This window comes from Nothoprocta perdicaria, unplaced genomic scaffold, assembly GCF_003342845.1.
Source record: "Nothoprocta perdicaria isolate Ctin4 unplaced genomic scaffold, notPer1 scaffold_52, whole genome shotgun sequence".
NCBI lineage: Eukaryota > Metazoa > Chordata > Aves > Tinamiformes > Tinamidae > Nothoprocta > Nothoprocta perdicaria.
Genome location: NW_020455777.1, coordinates 1,849,621 through 1,871,637, shown reverse-complemented (window position 1 = coordinate 1,871,637; position 22,017 = coordinate 1,849,621). Strand labels below are relative to the sequence as shown.

General features: G+C 40.0%; 1 protein-coding gene across 1 annotated transcript; it reads right to left on the bottom strand.

The window, feature by feature from the left end:
* Window positions 1-3,204: 3,204 nt before the first annotated feature.
* On the bottom strand, window positions 3,205-11,139 carry IL20RA (interleukin 20 receptor subunit alpha). The gene is made up of 6 exons (XM_026048214.1): window positions 10,980-11,139; window positions 9,030-9,208; window positions 8,172-8,347; window positions 6,494-6,638; window positions 5,790-5,929; window positions 3,205-4,766 (listed from the first exon to the last, which is right to left on the bottom strand). Exons 1-6 carry the CDS (start codon window positions 11,135-11,137, stop codon window positions 3,819-3,821), a joined length of 1,746 nt encoding a protein of 581 aa, XP_025903999.1. The 5' UTR covers window positions 11,138-11,139; the 3' UTR covers window positions 3,205-3,818.
* Window positions 11,140-22,017: the final 10,878 nt, after the last annotated feature.

The window sequence follows — 22,017 nt, the reverse complement described above, 5'->3', positions numbered from 1 at the left end:
ATGTTGATCGACAACATAATTTTAAGTATTTCCTTGCTTAGGACCTCATTTTCATCCTGTGAATTTTGCAGGCCCTCAGAGTGGCTTTCTGAGCTTTTCTGTGGCCTTACCAGCTACAGGAAGAGCTCTACTAGCAGCTGAATGGTATTAGCTACTTTTTGCAGGGTCTACCGCTCCTCGTAACTGCTGCACTCCCAGGATGGCTGCAAATTACTGGCATGTCACAGATGTGGAATGTCACAGATGCCGGCGCACTGCTCTGTTATGTCGTTATCATGGACCCCTCAGCTAGTTTACTTCACCCACAGCAGTCGAGTTCTCAGGCTGCAGTCCATGCTCATGCCGTGCGCACGGCTCCTGCTGTGTTTTCACATGCCATATTTGCACTTTTTCATTCACACATTCTTGCTGTGCAGTTATCTTTCCGAGGCTGCTSTAAGTCACACCACAGGTATCTTGTGCCCAGATGCCTGTGTCATTCACTCCTTTGAGAACCTGAAAACTCTTAAGTTGTAGGCAGCTAACCACACTTACAAATCATAGTTTCTCTTCCAAAATGGTGTGTGCCCACACCTAGCTATCAGTTTCATCATAACGAGATCTCCATTTGATAGCTAGGCTTCCTGTTTTTTCAAGAGCATTGGCTTTTATAGCATTACCTGTCATCTATCTTCATAGCTTTGCTCATTTTGTAGAAATGATTTTATTTTTCAAGTGAATACCTCAGTCCTGCAARCAGAGGTAAAGTTCTATTTTTATTGCCTGTATAGCCGAGAAATATGTCCTTCTGTCCTCAACGTACTGCTATTTAGCACTATTAATCTCCCACATCAGTTTCAAAATTAGTGATTTTTAGACTACAGGTAGCTTTTTGTTTGAATGCAATCTATAGTTTTTATGCCTAGATATATCACTTTGCCTTTGGCTGCATGCAGTCAATTAAATGTTGTTAACCAAAGTTTAATAAAGTGTAATAAAGACCAAGATTCAAACATGACATTTCTGTTATAGCTTGGATCTTCCATATAGCTACTAGTTGTATGTTGTCTGAAAACTTGTAAACAGAATTAAAATTTTATGTGGAAGTATTTTTCTTCTTGATGGTCGTTTGGCTTCCTGAGAAGTACCATGTCTGATGAGYTTGAGTTAATTAATGTAATTAGAAGATTTTAAGGCAAAATATGAATATCTTGGGGAATATTAAAATGTGACACAAATTTACTGCTATTATATTGATGTAAATTGATACAATTTTGTTTTCTAACAAATCAATTTCAGAGCATGACTAGCCTGCCTGAAATTTTCTTTTGTTTCTAAAAAGAATGAATTTAATTTACTTGATTTTCCAGTGTTTTTGCTGTGAGTATCCTGAGAGCATCTTCAAAGTGTATCTCGTAACTATGAAGTGGATTTCTTTGCTTAATATATTATCAGTTCTGAATTCAGTTAAAAATCAATCTAAAAGGAAGCAAAGTTGAAGGTGTTGCAGATTTCTATTGCAAATAAGTAGGTCCAAAAATCACCTACTACTATCAAAACACAACCTTAAAAAGGAAAACCGCCGATAATTGCAAGAATCTCCATGCCCTGTACTTTGATTGAACAAAATGTTAGCTAGGAAGGCAATACCTCTTCAAGTGCAAGAGAGGAAATAAAAGCTACGTGAATTTAATTGTAACTGAAAAGTTTTTTAAAAAGGGGAGATTAAGGAAAGACCATTATAATGACCCAAGAATTTAAAGATTTTTCAAGATTTCATATTTTGAACAGCAATGATTTGATTATGATACTTACCATAGACTCGTGGAATCATTATGGTTGGAAAAGACCTTCAAGATCATGAAGTCCAACACCCAACTTGCTAAACTTTGTCCCTAAGTGTCTCATCTGCATGTTTCTTGAACATTGTCACATACACTGGAGGGCTGTGCTGCCATTCAGAGAGGCCTGGACTGTCTGGAGAAATGGGCAGAGGGGAACCTCATGAAGTTCAACCACGGCAAGTGCAGGGTTCTACATCTGGGAAGGAACAACTGCAGGCACCAGTACAGGCTGGGGACTGACCTGTTGGAGAGCAGCTCTACAGAGAAGGACCTGAGTGTCCTGTTGGACAAAAGTAGAGCAGGAGCCAGCAATGTGCCCTTGGGGGCTAATGATATCCAGAGTGCATTAGGAGGAAGAATGTTGCCAGTAGGCCAAGGGATGAGATCCCTCCCTCTACTGAGCCCTGGCGAGGCCGTATCTATAGTACGTGTCTAGAGCCCAGTTCTGGGCTCCCCACTACAAGAGGGATGTAGAGCTATTCAAGAGAGTCCAATACCGAGCTACAAATATGATTAAGAGACTGGAATGTCTCTCATATAAGGAGAGGATGAGAGACTGGGCCTCTTCAGCCTACACAAGACTGACAGGGGATCTCATTGGTGTGTACAACATCTTAAGGGAAGATGTGGAGAGGACAGGGTCAGACTATTTTCAGTAGTGACCAGTGATAGGGTGAGAGGCAATTGGCACAAACAGAAGCACAGGATGTTCCATCTGAATTTGAAGAAAAACTTGACTGTGAGGGTCACAGGGAACTTAATAAGGTTGCCCAGAGAGGATGTGGAGTTTCCTTCTCTGGCAATATTCAAAGCAAATCTGAACACAATCCTACAAAATGTGCTCTAGGGAACTCTGCTTGTGCCGGATGGTTGGACTAGATGAACCCTAAAGACCTCTTCCAATCTTAATCATCCTGTGAGTTCTCCATCTGATCTGAGTCAGTCATGCTAGCCCGTCTTTAAACTTGATGGAGAGAAAGAGGCACTAATAGGGCATGAGTTATCTCACTGTGAAATGCCATATTGCTAATATCTAAGTTTGAGTGGGACATATTCCAGCTAGTGAGCTTTCAAAGGGGAGCTTTAATCAGTGAATGCCTCTGTGCCCCTTTCCCCCTCAGCTTAAAACACAAGCAACGCTTGCTTTCGTTGCTCCTACGTCACTCAAGAATTCACCGACCATGTATCTGGGTAGTACAGAAGGCACCCCTGAAAGGAATCTGTAAAGAGTAATAAATGATAAATTCATTAAGTAAATGATAAATTCATTAAGTAAAATAATGTTTATTCAACAAAATGAAACAAAATGAAGAGTGGAAAGTGTTATCTTCTGCAACAATCAGCTTCAACTATTACAAGTAACAGGAGTTAGACCCAGAAAGGACTACATTATGTCAAGATAGGCTAAGCAACAAGTTCCCAGTGAAATGTCCCATGACTGTAAGATGCTTTGGGCCAGAAGATATTCTATGTTCTCTCCTGTTCCATGCCTAGCTTTATTGCTTTATTGCTTTATTACGTGTTCAAAGAGAGTTTTTTTTTTTTTAATTTCTAAAAATAACTTCTCAACACAAGTCCTTTGTTTTGGTAAGAATTATACCACGAGAATTCTAAAAGACTTTTTCTGCAAAAATATATACATATATTTTTAAGATAATTTCTTAACCAGTATATGTTACCTGGGAAAATTTTGATGGGAGTTGAAATCATTTATATGATCACTAAAAATCATTATAAATACTGTATCTTGAAGAAGTTTAACTGACGCTTCAGCGAATGCTGTAAGATAACATCAGGACAGTGTGTGTAGGGTGGGAGAGCATAAGGGTGGGTGGAGAGCAGTATGAAGAAGCTGTATCACAAGCTCTTGACTATTCCTATCAATGTGACACTTTTAAAATTTTCAATACATTAAGATGCATTTCCTCAACTGAGTCCATCATTCTGATAGTGCAACAAGGTTTTGCATGTCAAAGCATGTTAGAGAACAACTGCTCAGTCTTCCATTTTTACATGCAGTTCCCATTGTTCCCTGAATCGCAGAAGACACATTTCTTGGTCCTCAGATGTTTCATCAGATATCTGTTTCTTATACAGTCTGGACAAAATTCCCTCTTTGTCAGGAGCATCACAATGAAAGACAGCTTCACATGCCTCATTTTCAATACTAGACAAAGTAGGAATGTATAGTCTTCCAGTGTGAGGATCCCAGTCTACTAATATGGTCTGTTCATTCTCCTTCTCTTGATGAGGGTCTTTTGATGCAGATGGATGCTGGAGGCTCCGTGCTATTGTTTTTAGAGGATAGGATGTCTGCCCAGATTTTTCAGTATCCAAGTCCACCAAATTGATACATGCCTCATTCAGCAATTTATCTGCTGCAGGAACCATCTTCAAATCCAGTTCCTCCAGGTTCTGTTCCAAGCAAGGATCTGCTGTCATCATCTCCAGTTGAGGACAGTATGGCTGCCCTACTTCACTGTTAGCCAAGCTCTCCACCAGGTGTGACTCACCTTGCAGTTCCCTAGGGGCAGAAGACTTCTCTTTCAAACAGAGTTCCATCAGTTTCTGACCAGGAGTGAAGTCTTCAGCCCTTACATCAAGTCCATACTCTATATTCCCTTCATTTTTTTGGCCCATAGTATTCTTAGGTCCAGCCTGGCCATAAAGTGACCAGTTCCTAGTTTGGTGCTCTTTTGAGAAAATATCCACTTCATGTGAAATATTGAGCAACTCTATTGTTTCCTGCATTACTTTTGGAGACAAATCCTTCTGTACAGTGTCACTGTAAATGGTATAATAACGGGGACCTTTCCCTTCTGACAGATGAATGGATTCCTGAGATGCCTTGTACTCATCCACATTAATAGTGATAAGGTTGACCACTATTTTTTCACAAGGTATAAAAACACTGTCCTTGCATTTGTCAGTATAGTGCCATACCTGGAAAGCAAAAATGTTTCAATTTGAACAACACATGATAAAAATACAATCACCATTTCTTATAGTGTTGTTTATCAGTGAAATCTATTTTTAAACTATAAGGCTGGGTCATATCTTTTTAAGTCAGTAAGTCAGTTAAGTCAGTTTAGAGGAAAAAAAAAGTTCTGCATATGTACCTCCAGGAGTGTGTCAATGTGCTCCACTTTTTTAAAAATTATTATTCTATAGTAAGTAAAAACATATTATGACCAGCTCTAATTTCCATTTTCTCATCTTACCCATGTCAAAGTATTTTTTTTTTGTCTAAATCTGCATATGACTAGCACAAACTCAAGTGATTTCAGAGAAAACATCTCAGTTGCCCTTGGGTCACAGATTACAGCATCTATGCCACTCTAATCGGTGAAGAGGAAGTGTAGATGAAACCACATCCCACAAGCACAGAATCAGCTACTGTGTTAAAGTATAACTTGCACAGGAATGAGTAAAGCAGGTTTCCTTTCAAAGGGGAAAGCTATACATTAAGGTTGAAATGCTTTGTATGGAGCCTGCATTATGGATTCTGTCCCAGGCTGGGATTTGAGAGTCAGGGGTAAATCACATACCTAGTTAAACAAAAAGAATCTCACTGAAATTAATAGTATTTCTGACAGAACGATATATGGTATGAGCAGTTACTAAAATCCCAGAAGTAGCATTTGAAGCTATTTTGAAGCTTGAATGAAAAACTAAGACCAGAAATCTATATACTAAGCAGCCTGAAACACCTCCCAGGTTAGACGTGCTGGACCAGAGCAACTTGCTTATTTCACTTCCCCTTGGCCACAGGCGCTAGTCACATGAAATAGTCACATGAGATAGTTTGCAGCGTAGCAAAAAAACCCAATCATCGAAATGTCAGGTTCACGTGGCGCTCATTTCTTTGTTCCACCTTTGTGCTATGTGTGGTTTCCTTCCAGCTGACTCAGAGCTCTACTGCACATGCCAAGGTTGGCAACATCAGCAGCAGTGTAGGACACTTACCAGGTTTGTTGGATGTTTCTGTTTGCTGACGTGAATATACCTGTGCACATAATAACATGCCATGGAAATAAAAAGGACAGCCAGAGTGATAGGCAGAACATATCCAAATAGGTTTGTTATGATCTGATCTGCTGTTTTATCTGTTAAAAAAAAAAAAAAAGTTTTAATTATCCATTAATGTAGCAACTTTTTAACATTCACATAGTACTACATGCATTCAGCACATCATTGCTTTTTAGCTATGGGATGCAAATGTTTTAGACATTAAACAAGGAATCTGCAGACAATTACAATGCTGACATTTGAGCTAGAGGACAAATTTGTATACTATAATAATTCTAAAAAGAAGCAATAACTCTGTTAACCCCCTCTCACAGACTCTCATCTTCCTTACTTCTCCCCACTCTAAATGACCCAACTGTGTCACTCCCGAACCTCGTGTTGGGGAAAAAAATATTCTCCGTTCATGAAGACTTAAAGAACCTGGATCTTTCTCTTCAGAGGTACTGCCATAGTGAGCGCCTGCTAACTCGAAGATTTTTTTAAAGTGAAATGTATATTTTCTTTGGTGCAATTGCATAGTGGGGACAAAACCATATGAGCTTTTCAGCCTCCGAATGGACACATCAAGAACTTCCAACCTCAGTGACCCTGACTTTTTGAAACTTGGATCTCATTTCCATCATTTGCCAGCCCGCACATACCTTTCAGAGTAGCAATGCAATACTCCTTGGAAAATGCACTGTGCAAAAGCGGCGTAGTGACATGTATCTGTGCGCTGACACAATAAACTGTGCCAGGTTCCAACCAGGGCACCACCAAAGTGGTGTTGCTGACAGAGAACCACCACTAGAAGGCATAAGAAAGATTCGTCCCTTTAATACCTCAGTTTACAGAAAGATAAGATGTTTTATATACAAGATGTTACAAAATGTTATACAAAGTGTTTCACAAGCACTTTTTCTTTTCTGGAAAATGCAATGGTGCTGGCAAGAACTGCCAGATGATTTATGTTTTTCCTAAATGCAGTCAAAATTCAAGTGATTTATTAGGTCACATCCTCTTTCAATATTTTATTTTCCTTTCAATAATTCTGCTACCACTATTAAACAATTTTATATGTTCTATGAAAGAGAATCATGGGCTATCACTAGCCCACAAACTCATGCAGATGCAATAAAAGATAAATTGTTACCAACAGAAGGCACTGGTAAAGACAGGAGCCTTAAGATAACAGCAATAGCTATACAGACCTTTGAGTCCCAGATAATTGTTCTATGTCAAGCATCTTAATAATAAATAAAGAAATAAGCCAACTTTGTAAGCTTCTAATTTCTTATTTTGGCATTTAAATATCCCTTTTTATGAGACCTTTTTGATGTGAATATTCTATTTCTTGTCAGTTCAGTGAAAGTGTCTGGGGGACAGGGATAGAAGATTGTCCTTGCATCCAATCACTGGATTCTTCCTCATCTCCAAGGTTTACACTGGAAACTAGTCTCTGATACGGAAGGTAAATTTGAAAGGACAGATGCATGAAGACATTCAGCTGTGGTGGGAAAGGGTGCAGTTGGTAGTGATGTCCTGCAAGTAGCCAGCAGCCTGATGTGCTGGGGAGCAGCTCAGCTGAAGAGGGCCTGGGGGCAGGCACCATGCTGCACGAGGGCAGCCGTGCCCAGGCAGCAACAGCATCTGGGCTGGATTAACATTCAGCCCAGCAGATAAGCAATTAACCTGCTTTATTCAGCACTTACTAGATCACATCTAGGATACCCCATCCAGTTTGGGCTCCCTGGTAGAGGTGGTCATGGACAAACCAGAGAGGGTTTAGCAAAGGACCATCAAAACGGCCAGGGGTTGGAGCACTTGCTCAGTGAAAGGAAGCAGAGAAGTTTGGGCTAGTGCAGACTGGAGAAGAAATGGCTGTGAAAAGGACCTCATAGCAGCCCCCTGGAACCTACCTAGGATCCCAAGTCATCAAGAACAGGGTCAGGCTCTTCACAGTGCTAAACAGCAGAAGGATGAGAAACAAGGGGTAAAGGCTGAAACAGGAAGACCAGACTGGATGCAAGGAAACACTTGACTGTCCTCATGGGGGAAAAGAAGTGATGCAGATTGTGCAGCCTCTATGCTTGGAGTTTTGAAGACCTGACTGGATGAAGCCTGGATGAAGTCAAGCTGGTCTGAGCTCAGGGCTGACCCTGCTTTGAGAAGGAACTGGAGTAGAGACTGCTGAGGTCTCGATTCCAGCCTGAACGATCCTACAGTTCCTATCATCCCTTGAATCTTATTTCAATTATTTCTATTGTGAACAAAACACATTCCAATAAAGGCAGAAGACAGATTTAATAGCTACAGTTCCATAGCCTTTTCAAAACTTACCCGTTTCTTTGTTTTTTTGTTGAGGACGGACACATTGTATTGCAGGCCAGGATATACCTGAGCCAGAGATATGGATTCTTCCTCAGGACTTCCCTTCCACTTCTCTGGAGCTGTCAGAATGATTGAAATAGATTTCTCCGTAGAAGATATGCTTACCATGGGTGGATCAATTTTAGCTGGAAGAATAAGTATTTATATAAAGCCATTTCATGCAGCAGAGTCGCATTAATTTGACTATGAAGTTTCTTAAAGTGATTGATGTTACCCTTTGATAGTATTTTGCAGAGTCTAAGTAGTACTTAGAAGTACAATTCATTTATTTTAATAAAAAATTATTTCCAGATACCTACGAAAAGTTTCACATCAACAATGTGAACTCTGACTTGGAATTCTGCTAGAAATTCCTATGATTTAACAGAACATAAAACCTTGCAACTCCATTTGCTAAAATAAGCTAAATTACCAGAGTGCTTCTGGATTATGTGGCACCGCTGAGAAATACTGTGCTCTAGAGTATGGTTTTATTACAACAACCATTATGTTTAACCATTATGGTCTTCTAAAAAAATTCTTTATACACAGCTACTTTTTCTTTTTTTTGATTGAAGCCTTATGAAATCATAAAACAGTACTCAATATACAGAAGACTTTTCAAATATATTAATTTAATATGCATATTCAAATTCTAATAAGATTATTTCAACTACAGTTGCCAGCAACACAAACCTCAAATAAGAGTACAAAATTATGTGCTTTCACTAACAGCAAAACAGCATATGCTATGCAGGCACAGGCACACTAGGAATGCAGTACTAATCCAGATTGGGAACATCTGTCTTTGGGATTAGYTTTCCTTACTCTCTGTGAGAGGGTTGAATCGGGCAGTCTCCGTCCAGTCGGAGCACACGCCGTGCAGGAAGGCTTTCACACTCGCATAGTACTGTTCTTCATAGTCAGCTGTCTCGCTCGAGAGGTCGCACCACGTTCTGCTGATATTCCTGCATTCTGATTTTCTTATCCATTTGCCAACACCGTATCTATTTTAAAACAGAAAGAGAAAGGAGCTGTACAGAAACCATCACCATGGTATTAGTCATCTGATAAGATACACAYAGGAATTGATACTAGAGCTAAGAACATAGTTTGCCTGCAAAAATTTGCAATTTCAAGAAATTACCAACTTCAATTGAGAAAAAATACAAGATTTACCCTTTTTTTTTTTTTTTAAATAAAAATCACTATAAATCCTCTCCAGAAGAGACAATAAGGAACTAACTAGAATGCTAGAGATGCTGGTGTTTTGCCTGCACAGATGAGAGATCTCTGCACATTTTCCACACCTTCAGTTTAAACACTACACAGAGGAGAAGCGAGTCAGGTGTATTGGCTATCATTCTGTCCCATGGGACTATTTATACAATGTCAAATATTTTTATCAAGAACTTACTAGCCAAAATGGCCAATGGCTCTGTTTGGAATATGAAAACAAATGCTCAGGGGTCTCCAAATACCTGTATAGGAGACCACTTATCTGTAACCTTCAAGCTGTTCATTACTTCCCTCTTCGGACAAAGCAAAAAATCCATGTGAAGTGCAATAACTTCAAAACCCTTTGAAGTGCTGAAGCAGAGGCACACACATACTACCTACAGTGCTCGTCTACTGACAAATTTTTATATTCTGCTAGAAGAATTCAAGGTTTTGTTGAAAAATTCCTGCCTAGGTTTGCTCAGGAGCTCCTATTCATATAGAGCTCAGGAGCTCAAATTGATATTGTGCTGAAAAGAATTCCCACTTGGCTGCTAATTAAAAGGAAGCTTCTATGTTTTTCCAGGATAATATCACTCACCAGCACTTTCAACCTAGCTCCAGGCCTTGCTCTTCTAGGCAAGAAGTCATACGAATATAAAGAGATGAAAGGTGGCTGTAACCATAACTATACAATCTTGTGATCAGCTGACCCCGAAGAGGTAGCGCAGCCAACTCCCCTCGAGTATTCTACCTTCTGCCCAATTACTCTTAACTCTATTATTATTGAGCAATTCTTCCTTTTTAGGAAGGTGAAATACGTCACTCCTCTGTCGGTAAGGACAACAAAAGAAGGTGCAATCTCTCGTTGTAAAAACAACTCCTTGCATTTCATTTTCCATAACCAGTACAAGTTACAAGAAACTTCTGGCAATTAACTTGGTTTTAGTGTCATGAAAGAACTACTAGACCAAGGGAAGAGTATATAACAGAGAATATGACTGAGGATATTAGATCCTTGGTAACAACAGCACTACACCTTTTTATAAGTTAAACTCCATGTACTATCCTGCACAACAATGAAGTTTTCTAGTAGCTCACTATGAATAAAGGAAATGGATTCTGGTCCAAACACATTCCTCGACATGCTACCAATCATTATGTGCAACCTTTTAAAACATAAGGTCCTGATTCTAATCAGTTTGCTTTGCTTTTTACCATACTTGAGAACTTTGGTGGATTTACTCGCAAACTGCAGGCATCTGTGGGATCAGAAGAGATCAGTGTGTGCTGAGTCTGTTAGAAAAGACCAGTGAAACACTGGGTGCTGTTAATATTCCATTAAACATCCAATTCCCAGTTTCATTTAAATGTATATAAAAGGCAATTGAGATGCCAATCCACAGCACAATCCTTACATCTGCTTCTTTACTTTTTACTCTTCTTTACATTTTACTTTTCTTTTCTGTCCTTTTTAACAGCCATATCTTGCACTAGGAAAAAAAAACTTATTTTAAAAATCTCAAATGAGTGAGGAATAAAACCAACAAGCCAACTTACACTGAATACTTCACCTTGTAGACTACTCCATCTCCTGTGCCATCAGGTGCTGACCAGTGTAGGACATTCTTCATGTTTATAGATTCAAAATGGACATTCCTAGGGTTAGGCAAAGAACAATACAATTCTCCTGGGGGGAAAAAAAAAGTGATAAACATTAAGAATCAGCAAATACATATGCTTCCATGCAAGGAAAAATATACTTATTTTAAGCATGCAATAAAATACTAAATGCTGCCTCTCCCAGAGCAAAGAGCGTAATGTTGTTGTCCATGGAAATTCAGTTAGTTCAAAACAATGTCCCTAGCTAGTTCAGTCCTAAAATGACTTTTTTGTCTCTAGCAAAACCAGCTTTTTTATGTGAGGGATATTTTCATAGAACTATCTAAAGCTAAAACTAGGTAAGTTCAGTCTAAAAATAAGAAAAATACACAAAAAACCAGAATAACTGGGTATCTGCACAATTTAAGACTCTAAAGCATACAACATCCTTGATGCTTCTCTAGAATTCCTGCTGCATTTGAGTGCCCATTACTGTACATTAAATGAACATTGTTTATGAACGTGTTTAAAATGAAATTTATGAACGTGTTTAAAATGAACGTGTTTAAAAAGACACGTGAAGTCTAGTTCAAGCACAGTTCTATCAGAAGAGGCAAAATTTCACATTGGCAGATCTCACCAGATGATCACAATAACCCTAAAATAATCCATCATCTAAATTTATTTTTCAGAAAGCCACAATCAAATACCTGCTCTTAGGCCACTCACCAGAATTATTGTTCAGTGCACCAACCTTTAAAAAATAAGCAAACACGTCTGGGGTCGAAGAAGCCAGTTACATGTGTCATTAATCCACACATTCAATATTACAAATTAATTGGAGATGTTCACGTGGCAAAATGCCATAATGGAGGCCCCTGGGCGCAGGGCCATAATCCCAAACTGCAAATTCTCTACTCCRTCCCCAGCACCTCCTGCCATGAAGACGATGCTGATGAGAATTGGCAGTGCTTAGTAGCTCCAAGACTCAGTCCTGAAAGAGCCACTGGTCTGAAAAAGCTCCTCGTGAATGGCCATGAGAGAAGGCAGGAGGGGGAAGCGAGCAAGCGGATCTGTGGTCTTTCAGGACGTTTCAAAACCCTTTTAGCTCTTCCTCCAGGGATGCAATACTAGTTCTGCTTTAAGAAAATCTAAAGAAAAAGGAAGAGGGAAATAAAACATATTACAAGGAACAGTAGGAACTCATTGGAAAGAATGCTCCTTGACCTTTGTTACTTCCTTAAGCAGTCCTTAAGATTTTAATATCATATTTCACTATTAAAGGGTTTGTTCTCCTATATTGTTAGGTAATATATCATTGCTTCTGTAAGTAAAATAACCTACTGTCCTGATGAACTTGCTGACTTCTAGAAATCTTTGAACCACACAGTGAAAGTCTGTAAGGACCAACTTCTTGAAACAGTTTTGTGGAAATTGTGGGATTTTCAAACCTCTATACATATATTAACATTCAAAAACTCTGGTATATGTCTGTATCTGTAACTTTTTATCATTAAACTGCATAGGGAGATGTATTTTTAGGACTTAGCTCTTCTTCATTACTTTTCAGTTTTTTTTTCCTATTTTTCTATTTTTTTTTTCTCTATTTGGAAAACAATTCAAATCAGACATAGTCCTTAAGGCAAATTTACTTATTTCCAGAGAGTACGTAGCAAGTCCTGTTTCCTTCACTGTTTGGACATAGAGAGATGGAGTGGCGGTCACCTTGCAGGGGCTAAAACCATAGGCTCAGTTATTAAATTATAATGTTGAAAAGTGGCAAGATACATTCAGTAAAGCAGAGAAGTGTCTAAAGCATTGATGTACATGCCATTAAGAACTTACGGACTGCAAAAAATCCATGCATCAAACTTCACTTTTGGCACTGTACTGTACCCTTGCACTGAAGTGTYGGAGGCTACAGAATATCCATCACCTACATGACTTATAACCAGGAAGGAGAGATAAAAAAAAAAAATAGAAATAACCACAATCCAGTTCAAGCCCTTAAAAAGGCAACCGGGCAATCAGTGAGACACAAAGGAACTTTGTTGCAGTGCCCAAATGAGAGGAAATACAACACAGGTATTTCCTCAAATTGCTGCGAGTCAAAGCCCTGAAAGGCTCCTCAACAGAACACCATGAGAAAAAACTCAAAAGCCTGACAAGAAAAAGAGATAAGTAAGCAAAAGAGTCCATAGCAAAATGCAGTAAATAGTGAAAGGTCCAAAACCTTTAGAAGAAAGATTAAAAAGAAAAAAGAAAAAAAAAAAAGACAACTTCTTAAGGTCACTTTTGCCCCCACTTTGATAGGGCTTCTTAGACTAACATGGATACCTGCCTTTAAACTATCTAGAAATCTATTTGCAGGGGACACTGCTTAGAYAGAGCAGAGCTAAAAGTCACAGAATCACAGGATGGTTGAGGTTGGAAGGGACCTCTAGAAGTCATCTAGTTCAACCCCCATGCTCCAGCAGGGACACCCAGCACACGGGGCACAGGGTGGCATCCAGTTCTGAAGTTCTTCCTCACATGGAGAAGAATTTTTGTGTTTCACCTTGTACCCATTACCCCTTGTCCTATCACTGGACACCACAAAGAAGAGTTTGACTCCATCCTCCCTACATTCTCCACTCTGGCATTTGTACATATTCATTAGATCTCCTTTCAGTCTTCTCTTCTCCAGGCTAAACAGGCCCAGCTCACTCCGTCTTTCCTCGTAAGATAGATCCAGTCCCTTCATCAGCTTTTGTCGCTCTGTGCTTGGACCCTCCCTAGAAGCKYCACGTCCCTCYTATACTGGGGWGCCCAGAACTGMACACAGTACTCCAGGTGCGGCCTCACCAGAGCTGAGTTGAGGGGCAGGATCCTCTCTCTCGACCTGCTGGCAACACTCCTCCTGATGCAGCCGGGATCCCATTGGCCTTCTTGGCCATGAGGGCACACTGCTGACTCATGGKTAACTTGGTGTCAACCAGGACTCCCAGGTCCCTCTCTGTGGAGCTGCTCTTCAGCAGGTCAACCCCTAATCTGCTCTGGTATCTGAGGTTATTCTTCCTTCCTTCCAGGTGCAGGACCCTGCACTTTTCCTTGTTGAATTTCAGGAGGTTCTCTCTGCCCAGCTCTCCAACTTGTCTAGGTCCCTCTGGATGGCAGCACAACCCTTTGGAGTGTCAGCCACACTTGGTATCATCTGCCARCTTGCTCAGGGTGCCCTCGTCCAAGTCATTGATGAACAAGTTGAACAGCACTGGGCCCAGTACTGACCCCTGGGGGACACCACTGGCCACAGGCCTCCAACTGGACTCAGCACCATTTAGCACCATCCTCTGRGSTCTGCCATCCAGCCAGTTCTCAMTCCACCTCAATTTCAAGTTCTCAATCCACCTCACTTTCCACTCATCCAACCCACACTTCTGGAGCTTTCCTATGAGGATATTATGGGAGATGGTGTCAAAAGTCTTGCTGAAGTCAAGGTAGACAAGGTAGACCATCATCCCATCACACAAGACTACCAGGTTGGTCAAGCATGACTTCCCCTTGAATCCATGCTGACTACTCCTGATCACCTTATTTTCCTTGTCATGCCTAGAGATGCTCTCTAAGATGAGCTGCTCCATCACCTTTCCAGGGACAGATGTGAGGCTGACTGRCCTGTAATTTCCCAGCTCCTCTCTCTTCCCTTTCTGAAGACTGGAGTAACRTTGGTTTCTTACAGTCYTCTGGCACCTCCCCTGCTCTYCAGGACCTTGAAAATGATGGAGAGCCGCTGAGCAACAACCCCYGCCACTTCCCTYAGCACTCTTGGGTGCATCCCATCAGGGTCCATACATTTATGGGTGGCCAGTCTGCCTAAATAATCCCTAACTCAATCCTCCTCAACYAGYGGAAAGTTTTCCTCTTCCTGGTTCTCCCTCTYGTGTCTGGGCTCTGTAGTTCATGGTGACCAGCCTTAGCAGTAAAGAAGATGTTCAGTAATTCTGCCTTCTCTACATCCTTTGCCACCAAGGCACCYTCCCCATTCAGCAGCAGACCAATGTTTTCCCTAGTCTTCCTCTTGCTGCTGATGTATTTATAGAAGCCCTTCCTGTTGTCTCCGACATCTCTTGCTAGCTTTCATTCCAGACAGACATTGGCCTTCCTCATTGCATCCCTGCATTCTCTGACAATGTTCCTATATTCTTCCCATATATAAGGACAAAAATATCCTTAACAAGTCAATTTTCAGACTTTTATCTTCACATCTTATCTTAAAAAGAGTTTTTTTAAACTCGTACTGCTTATCAGGCTGATGTACAGTCACTGAATTGAACTAGACGGAAGCAGTGAACTCATCAGACGAGGGAAATTACCTTCCCGATTTTCTGAATATTTTTCTTTGCCTGTACCTTTTGACATTTGTCCTTCCCTGCATGAACACATTTGTATTTCTTGAGCAAAACTGCAAGCCTCTTTAACGTAGAAGTATTTATGTACAGGAGATATGTCTTTATTATATTTTAATATTTTTAAACTAGCATATACAGTTTTTTTTTTTTTTTAAACGCCCTTCCCATTCTGTGGTTTTTGATGTGGTAAACGAAGTTTCAAAACAGAAACATTGACTACAGCAGATGAGCCAATCTCAGCRAACAAAACCCACAGAACCATATCTTTTCAAGATCTAAAGCATTACAACACTGCGTTTGCTCCTATCTGCCCCAAGTTCTGTGTGACTTGGAAGACAGAGAGACTGAGACTATCAATTTTCCATTAGCTTTAAGAGCAGAGTCTTGGTTCCTGCTTTTTGGTCTTGTCCATTTAGTAACCATTTCTTTTTGTCCTTTGAACAAACCATAGAATTCTTTTAATTCTTCAAAAATTCATATGTAAAACAGGATCCACCACAACCCACTATTTCTGCAAGAGTTAATGTCTATATAATGCTCAACAGTATCTGGAGTCATGCACAGAAAATAAACTTAAATGTAGCAGGTATGTTCCAGGGTCACCAATTAGTGATCCAGTAGGTGCGCTTGCTTGCTGACGTCAGTATCTTGTCCTTTAACACAATATATCCAATCTCATTCTGATTTGATTTCCCTCCAATAACCAGAATTAATGCCATGGATGGGATAGGAGCATTTTCAGTTTACACTGGCCTACATGAGAGCAGACTTCAGTCTTGCATTTGGCTTTGCTAGGTTGAGTCTGCATCATACGCAGTGTCTGCAATGGCTGTCATCACTTTCTAGTATAATGAAGTTACTTCCTTAATTTATTTATTGCATGGAGAAACCTGGAGCCCTTATTACTSTCTTTTGAAGTGCTATAAATCAAACCTTGAGCAAGATTGTTCTATACATCTCCATGACTCTTTGCACACCTGAACTGCAAAGAAAACAATAATAAAGGTTTGTAAACTTGATCATTAAAATGAACAGCCAAGCCCTGATCTTAGAATAAACAATTGCAGGGCTTTACAAAAAAATGACTTTGTCTAAAAACACCTTAATATGTGAGAAAAAAAMCCACTGATGTTAGTAAGATTATTCACACGAGTAGAAGACTGTTTTGCAGGTGCTTCATCTACTCTTTATGAAAGAGTTCTCTATTAAAGAGTAGTTTAAACCCTCTTGAGTTTAAAAATGAAGTCAGTTTTAATTGCATAGAGTTCAGTCCTGTATAAGTGCTTTAYTCAAGTCAATCCTTCTCAAAACAGTTTTGATTAAAGCAAGATCTATATGCCCACATGCGTATACCTATGCAGAAATATAGAATACAAATGCATACAATCTCCATGATAAAACTATCTGTTCAATGTACCTATTCTTTATGTCTAGCTGTCTAATTCTGTGATAAAATAGCTAGTGATTCTTACCAGTGCTTAAGAACAAATCCAGGCTGCAATTACCTGAACACTCTATGAATTGAATTGTTAATCCAGTCCAGTGGGAGATTATATATTTTATTAACTCCTATGTAAGCCAGAAGAAAGCYAGCTCCACTTTTCACTTGGATTTGATAACCTAGCATTACAAACCATAAAAGTAAGTGCATGACACACTTCAGTTACTGTTGGATTCTCTCAGAATAAAGGAGCTGCTGGAAACACCTCTAATGGATTGAACTCTTGGGAGGTTGGCAACAAGGCAAGCACTCTGCACCTCGCCATTCCCAGCTGCCAATTCAGGGCCACTGATGTAAGCCAATTTCTAACACTTAGAAAGCAGACTTTCAAAATGCTGAGTCTCCTTTCTTCACTGGGAACTCTCAAGCACTGAAATATGAAGCAATTTAGGTGCAGCATTCAAAAATACAACACTAAAACATTCATTTTGGGCTTTTTGGTTATCCTGGTACTCACTGTCTTTTTGTAGTCTTGTTATTCAGTTTGAGTGACTTTTACCAATACTTGTAATATCATGTTTGCTTGCTTTACTGCCGCTTTTTTTTTTTGTTTGTTTTTCCTTTAAGGAATTCCTACTCTCCTGCCTAACTCTAAATCATCTTCTAAAATGGTTACGTTGTTTGCAACGAAAAAATATTCAAATATGCACCTAAGCATAACATAAGAGTGATAATACTGGGTCAGACCAAATGTCCATTTAGCTTAATATTTAATAGTATTTGCTAGCAGACAGTTGGGACTGTCTTTTCTGGCGTATCTATGTTCTTCAGCAAGCTGACACTGGCCACGCAGGAATGTGAGGGAGTACATGAAATGGCAAACAGCGGAACTGAGCCAAAATCGGAAACCAGAAGTTACAGAGAGGAAGGGAAACCCTGCAAAGCCAGGAATACACGTTAGCAAATGTCATTACCTGGTATTAGTCATCCTAGCAGCAGTCTAAGCAAATGAGTTTAAAAAAAAAGAAAAAAAGAATGGTTCTATGGAGTGGACTTAGAAGTTTTCTGTGCACTGATTCCTTAAATTCATTTCTGGGATTCAACACACTGGATAACCAGGAGAAAGGCAAATAAGACTCATTACAACCTGGCCACCTTTTGGTATGGAGTGTTGCTGTAGTCCCGGGATGGCAGAGTATGAAGCCAGGCTGGTGAAGACTTTTACTTTAGCAGAGCGGGTGGGAATGTGGGGAGAAGCACAGAGGTAATTTCCTGTTTTAGTCATAGCAGTGCTTGACACATAACCACACTGCCCTACTAGAAGGGGAGTCAGTTACTCCTGCCACTCTTTTCATTAGGGGCACAGGGGAAAAGGGAGAAAAATATGTGTACAGAAGCAGAGTCATAAGACTAAATGAAAATGAGGAGGTGGAGCAGGCAGAAAAGCAAATGTCATAAGAGAAGAGGTGGGAAATGTGACAGAATAAAAAGACTTGGATATGTTGGTTCCAATCTTGATAAAAATAAGCWTGGTTGCCATTGGAAGCAGGTGAGTAAGAAGTTGCTTCAAGAAAGAATAAGAATAGTGGGAATACAGATACAGAAGGTGAGCTGGAGGTACAAACTGCCCTGACACACAATCAAAATTGTCTAAATTGCTGCTTCTCCAAAGCAGACGTTTGAAATCATATAAATTATTAAAAACAGCTGTTCAGAATTTGAGCATTTTCTTTTCTTCCTAGAATATAACTAGAATCATCGCTTTTGCCTAGATCATCCTGAAATAAGAAGCTATCAAACCAGCGTGCAAACCCCACATTCCAATAGCCACAAAAAAAGCTTAATTAGAATATTTCTAACATGTTAAATTTGTTTTTCAMATACTCAGGTATTTGAAAGTTAAATAAGCTCAAGTTAAATAAACTTTCTTTTTAAAATGGAAGAGTATGAAGACAGATCCCATGTGGCAGCTCTTAGTGAATTCTGACACACCATGTTTGGATCAATTCCTAAATTATACATTAAGTATGTATAATTCTTTTTCACATAAACTCAGCAAATAGTAGCTTTGGCTTTCCTTATTTAGTGCTGGCTAATATCTATTAAGCAACTAGAACTGGTAACATTGACTTATTGCCCAAAGAGTATTGTTCCTTGCTCCAGGACCTACTAATGACTTGTCTAGACAAGAGATTGTTTTTCTCAAAATACGAATTAATTGCTCAAGTGAAATGTCCTCTTCCGAGTCCACATTTCCCTTGGGCACAGTACGAAGCAAGTGAAAAATGGAAGGCAAGGCCTTGTCCTCAAGGGAAAGTTAATCCTCAAAAGATGCAGCTTGAACACATTTCTCTAGGTCAGGGTCTTGGGAGGGAGGCCTAACACACCTTACCGGCTTGCAGCAGCKCATCTCTTGGGTGGCAATCAGCCCAACTGCCTGCAAATCTGAAAGACTATTTCTCATCTCCACTCAATGCTTACCAATGGCAAGAGAATATTTCCAAGAGTTTGCCACTCCATCCCTTGGATCCAGAGGAGGGAAAACACTCCCGCGTCTCATACAACAGTATCTACAGTCACGTTAGTGGTGTAATCGCAAGTAGGGCAGCGCAGAGCCTGGCAGGCCTCGCGGGAGTTACGTAGCCACATGGGCTGTTATCTGCCCGAGATCGTGCCCCATGCCAAGCACAGACATGTGGGCCACAGGTCACCTCCTCCTCTTTCTTACCTTCTGGGAAATCTCCTCTGAGGAAAGCTCTCTTATCCTGCGCCACCAGCTCCACCTCTGATTGGAAGGTGTTGGATCAATCCAGGAGAGCACAGGGCTCTTGTAGGATTCCCAGCAGCATTTGGAGGTTGCTCTTTGTAGTGTCAGAGATGTGCTGGGAACACCCTAGCAGACTTGGAGCATCCTGCTAAGGATTTCTTCTGCTACTCAAAGARCTCACATACTTTCCTTCCTCCTTGTGCTCTACATTTGTCCTTGTTTCTTAAGGCTGTAGGACAGAAGCACAAGGCAGCCCCAAACAGCAGCCCTCCACTGCCCTCAGTGTTCATCTCATGCTGACTTGTTGATGAGGTTGGAATGGATGGATGGAGGATGGAATGGCAGGAGGGGTCTGTGCGGGGAGAACCGAGAAAGCCCAAGCAAAGGGAGGCCCAAGCCTCGCGTTGGGCAGCTGCTTGCGGTGAGCTCACCAGCAGTGGAGTTTGCTGAAATACAGGTGTACGTTTCTGTTAGTGTCCTGTGAGGTATGGACTTGTTTGCTTTGAAACACTGTGTGACTATTCAGAGTGCTCCCAGTCATTTCAGATATGAACTAGTCAGTATCTAATAATAGGTACATTATTATTTTTAGTCTCTTTCCTGTACTTAACTTTTTTTTKTTKTTGTTGTTGTTGTTAAAATCACCAGTCATGAGTTTTAGACATGTTAATCCAGTCTATAGATTCAAAGCGTGGTTTTTTTTTCCCTCTACAGAGTACATGATTTATCACAGTCATTACTACTTTTACATGTAAGTTACTAAGGACTGCCTTGGAAATGCTATGAAAGGAGCTGGATCTAAGGAACACTGTATTGATGCACTCTATGAACACCCTAAGATCCTGAAGCATCCTCAGGAAAGCCATGGAAAGCCAAGAACAGAGCAGCCTGGTGCAGGCCACAGGCCATTACAAATACCAGCTTCACTGCCCTCTCCAGCCCTAGCAAACTTTTGAGAAATGAATAGGAAATAAATTATCCCCTTTCATCTAAGGGTGGTAATAATCACATAAATTTATGTTTTCATGCATGGACTGTAATTAAGCTCAAATAGATTTATTTTGGTATCAGCCTATAAGGGTCCTTTCACCTGAAGCAATATTCTTTTACTGGAATTCTCTTTGGTCACATTCCTAATCTCTTTACAAAAAAAAGCAAGTGGAAAGCTCAAGGCTGAAAAATAATTCAGCTATCAGTGAAATTTACCTTGGGATGCTGGGGAATAAAGAGAGGAAGAAGGGACTACAGCCTTTCTCTGGATCAGTTTAATTCAGTTTAAAATAGACCTGTGGCCAGGCAGAAATAATATATGAATACATACCTCTGCAGTCATCTATTTTTCATGGGAAAGTACTACGCAGATTAGCTGATTTAACCTCTTCGTGTCGAAAGACATCCCATGCYCCTTCTGTCCTATACCTTGTTTACTTTATTTTTATTTATTATTTATCTGGTTTACTACACTTTTTCCTTTAAAAAAAAAGTTATTGGCACACTAATTATAAATTTACAGAAACAGATTTGTAAGAAATCATTTAAACATAGTTCTCTAACAAAATCTCATTTTTATSCAGAGATCGGCCTGGCTTTTAAAAACACGGGCCGCATAAAAGATGATTTTTAACTCTCTCAGCTATTAATCAAGTGGTTTTAGATAATAAATATCAGTTCTTGGAGAGAAATTCATCAGTAGAAACAAGCCACAACTATTAAATGACATAGGCTGGAACCCCACACACACTTGCAAAAGACTTGAGTAATACTAACGACTTGTTTGTCTTAGAATTAAGAATTCAAAGAAGACATTACTAGAAAACAACCACGAAGGACGGCTGAAGTTATCGGAACGGTAACCCTGAACGTTAGCACACGGAACTGCAAAACACACCTTGGTTTGGGGCTTTAAGCATAAAGTTCCAGTAGCATTGAGAAGTTCCTGTATAAAAATACTTAYTTTAGCCACTTTTACATTCCTAATAGGCATTAATAAATTGTCTGTTGAGGAAATCAGAAGCAAATCCAACCACTAGAGCACAAACCACAGCATTATCTGTAACAGTCTGGCCTGAGAAAGTAGTTTAGAGATGAGAATGGCAGGAAGATAACACTTTTTACACACTGTAATCTTCCTTACAATCTTCTTTCATATCCAAAACATACCTTAAATTACCTTGTGTCAATACCGGAGCATCTCAGCACTCAAACTTTGGGCCAAGCATTACATTCCTGTTCTTCAATAATGATGAGCTCAAAGACCATGTGCTCTGTATCGTGTCAAATAGGAATAAAAACAACTCTAACTGAAGACTGGGATAGAGCGGTTCTGGTTTGGACATTGTATGAAAAGGTACCATGCAAATTCTCTCTGCTGTTGCAGTTTCCAAAGGGAGCAAAATGAAC